Here is a 3,838-nt window from a genome sequence, read left to right as displayed (position 1 = left end):
TCCCATGCCCCCCTGTCCCCCCAATGTCCCCATGTCCCCCAATGTACCCAATGTCCCCATGTCCCCCACGTCCCCCCAGTCCCCTCTTACCCCCTATGTCCCCCTGCCCCCCAATGTCCCCAATGTCCCCCTGCCCCCCCCATGTCCCCAATGTCCCCATGTCCCCCAATGTCCCCTTGCCCCCCATGTCCCCCCTGTCCCCTCATACCCCCCCTGTCCCCCTTCCCCCCAATGTCCCCATGTCCCCATGTCCCCCCATGTCCCCCTGTCCCCCCAATGTCCCCAATGTCCCCAATGTCCCCCTGCCCCCCCAATGTCCCCAATGTCCCCATGTCCCCCAATGTCCCCAATGTCCCCATGTCCCCCCCACGTCCCCCCAGTCCCCTCATACCCCCCATGTCCCCTGTCCCCCAATGTCCCCATGTCCCCCAATGTCCCCATGTCCCCCAATGTCCCCAATGTCCCGATGTCCCCCAATGTCCCCCTGCCCCCCCATGTCCCCCAATGTCCCTTGCCCCCCATGTCCCCCCTGTCCCCTCATACCCCCCCTGTCCCCCTGCCCCCCCAAAATGTCCCCAATGTCCCCATGTCCCCCTGCCCCCCCAATGTCCCCCCATGTCCCCCTGCCCCCCCATGTCCCCATGTCCCCCCATGTCCCCCCATCCCCCCCATGTCCCCCCTGTCCCCCCCTGCCCCCCCATGTCCCCCCTGCCCCCCCCCGTCCCCCCTGTCCCCATCCCCCCCCGGTCCCCCCGTCCCCGCTCACCTGCGCGTCCCCCCCCTGGGCGATGGCCCCCGCGGGCGCCACTTCCCTCTCGGCGACCCCACCCACTGCCGCACCAGCGCCGCCCCCCCCGCGCCCCCCCCCAGCATGTTGGGGGGGCAGAGGAACATGGCGGCGGGGCCGGGCCCCCCCAGCAGCGCCCCCCCCGGCGTGCGCAGGGCGGGGAGGGGGGCGGCGGGGGCTCCCGGGGGGGGGCCGAGCGGAGCGCGGGGGGGGGGCCGGGCGAGAAGGCGGGCGGCGATGAGCACGCGCTGGGCGCTGCTGTCCAGGGGGGGGGGCGGCAGGAACAGCTCGGGGGACGGCATGGCTGGGGGGGCAACGGGGGTGAATGGGGATGGGGAAATGGGGGGGAATGGGGGTGTTGGGGGGTATGGGGGGGAATGGGGGTATTGGGGTATTGGGGGATGGGGGGAATGGGGGTATTGGGGGGGATGGGGGGGCAACGGGGGTGAATGGGGATGGGGGGCAATGGGGGGAATGGGGGGGAATGGGGTATTGGGGGGATGGGGGGCAATGGGGGGAATGGGGGTTATTGGGGGGAATGGGGGGGCAATGGGGGTTATTGGGGATGGGGAAATGGGGGAATGGGGGATGGGGGGGATTGGGGGTTATTGGGGGGGGAATGGGGGTATTGGGGGGGATGGGGGAATGGGGGTATTGGGGGGGTGAGGGTATGGGGAATGGGGGGGAATGGGGGTATTGGGGGGATGGGGGGGATTGGGGGTTATTGGGGGGGATGGGGGGGATTGGGGGTTATTGGGGGGGGAAATGCGGGTTATGGGGGATGGGGGGATGGGGAGATGGGGGGATGGGGGGAATGGGGGTTATGGGGGGATGGGGGGGAATGGGGGTATTGGGGGGGTGGGGGGAATGGGGGTATTGGGGGGATGGGGGGGCATGGGGGGGCAATGGGGGTATTGGGGGGATGGGGGGTTATTGGGGGGGAATGGGGGTGATTGGGGGGGATGGGGGGGATTGGGGGTTATTGGGGGGAAATGCGGGTTATGGGGGGATGGGGGGATGGGGAGATGGGGGGATGGGGGGATGGGGGGGAATGGGGGTATTGGGGGATGGGGGGGTATGGGGGGCAATGGGGTATTGGGGGTTATTGGGGGGGATGGGGGGATGGGGGGGCAATGGGGGTTTTTGGGGGATGGGGGGGTAATGGGGGTTATGGGGGTCTGGGGGGTATTTGGGGGGGTCTGGGTGGAGGCAATGGGGTTACTGGGGGTCAATGGGGTTATTGGGGTCAATGGGGTTACTGGGGTCACCGGGGGGGATTTGGCGGAAACGGGGGTTACTGGGGGTCAGGGGGACCCTGGGGGGTCCCGGGGTCACGTGGGGGCCCCGGGAGGGTCACGTGGGGGGTCCCGGGGCGGGGGGGGTCACATGGGGGGTCCCGGTACCTGCAGCGGCGGCGGCGGCGCCGAGTGACACGTGGGAGGGACTGCGCATGAGCGGCCCCGCCCCTAGCGCGCCTGCGCGGCGAGGCGCGTCCCGATTGGCTGAGCAGGGCTGCTAGGCGGGGCTTGGGGGTTTGACCATAGAGTGGGGCTGCCGGGCTCCTCCCCCAGCGGGACAGAGCGGCGCCCGCGACGCCCAGAGCGCCCCCCCGGCGGAGGGAGGCGGCAACGCGGCTCTTCCTGTATTGGAACTAAAAGGGACCCAGGAGTTCGGGAATCGCCCCAAAAAAGGGACCCAGGCGTCCGGGGAGGACCCAGGTGTCCGGGAACACCTTAAAAAGGGACCCAGGCGTCCGGGAGGACCCAGGAGTCCGGGACCCTGCCCCCTCCCCTCCAAAAAAAAGGGACCCAGGCGTCCGGGACCTCCCCCCCCGGCTCGTAGATGACGTACAGAAGGGGGCGGGGCCACAAGGAGGAGGAGCCGCTCGGCCCCGCCCCCTTAAACTCCACCCACAGCGACCCTTTTAGCACACCCCCCCAGCCGGACGCCTGGGTCCCCCCCGAACTCCTGGGTCCCCCAAACCACCAGCCCCCAAGTAGCTCCCGAACTCCTGGGTCCCCTATTGCCCCCCCCCACCCCCCCCTCCGCGCTGTCACGTGACCCCGCCCCGCGCGCCCCCTGGCGGCGCATTCAAATCGCAGCGCTCACATCCGGACCCAAAATCGCTTTTATTTCACCCAAAATCGTGTCGTTCCCCCCCAAAACCCCAACCCCCACCCCCCCCCCCCAAGGCGATGACGTCACTTCCGAGGCCTCGTTTGGGGCTGAAAGAGAAAAAAACGGCGTTATGGGGGTTCCCATGGAACGGGGGGGGGGCCCCAAATAGGCACAGGGGGGTCTGGGGGTCCCTATAGAACAGGGGGGTCCCCAAAATGGGGACATGGGGGTCTGGGGTCATTGGGGTCCCATAGAACAGGGGGGTCCCCAAAATGGGGACTGGGGGGGTCTCTGGGTTATGGGGGACCCATAGAACAGGGGGGGTCCCCAATATGGGGACGGGGGGGGTCTGGGGTCACTGGGGGTCCCCAATATGGGGACTGGGGGGTCTCTGGGTTATGGGGTCCCCACAGAACAGGGGGGTCCCCAAAATGGGGACTGGGGGGTCTATGGTTATGGGGTCCCCAAAGAACAGGGGGGTCCCCAAAATGGGGACTGGGGGGTCTATGGGTTATGGGGTCCCCAAAGAACAGGGGGTCCCCAATATGGGGACAGAGGGGTCTATGGGCTATGGGGTCCCATAGAACAGGGGGGTCCCCAATATGGGGACTGGGGGGGTCTATGGGTTTATGGGGGTCCCATAGAACAGGGGGGTCCCCAAAATGGGGACTGGGGGGTCTATGGGTTATGGGGTCCCCATAGAACAGGGGGGGTCCCCAATATGGGGACTGGGGGGTCTATGGGTTATGGGGTCCCCATAGAACAGGGGGGTCCCCAATATGGGGACTGGGGGTCTATGGTTATGGGTCCCATAGAACAGGGGGGTCCCCAATATGGGACTGGGGGGTCTCTGGGTTATGGGGTCCCCATAGAACAGGGGGGTCCCCAATATGGGGACTGGGGGGTCTATGGGTTATGGGGTCCCCATAGAAC

General features: G+C 67.7%; 1 protein-coding gene across 1 annotated transcript in view; it reads right to left on the bottom strand.

Annotated features, from left to right (window-relative positions):
• The window catches only part of VARS1 (valyl-tRNA synthetase 1), a 27,456-nt gene extending 25,179 nt beyond the window's left edge, over nucleotides 1-2,277 (bottom strand). Inside the window, 3 exon segments of the mRNA XM_065044046.1 lie at nucleotides 767-822; nucleotides 825-1,091; nucleotides 2,191-2,277. Coding sequence (XP_064900118.1) covers nucleotides 767-822; nucleotides 825-1,091; nucleotides 2,191-2,239 — 372 coding nt within the window. The 5' untranslated portion in view covers nucleotides 2,240-2,277.
• Between the last annotated feature and the right edge of the window lie 1,561 nt (nucleotides 2,278-3,838).

Source organism: Columba livia, chromosome 32 (genome assembly GCF_036013475.1).
Source record: "Columba livia isolate bColLiv1 breed racing homer chromosome 32, bColLiv1.pat.W.v2, whole genome shotgun sequence".
NCBI classification, from domain to species: Eukaryota; Metazoa; Chordata; class Aves; order Columbiformes; family Columbidae; genus Columba; species Columba livia.
Note: the sequence above shows the minus strand (reverse complement) of the source record. Positions and strands in the feature narration are given on the sequence as shown.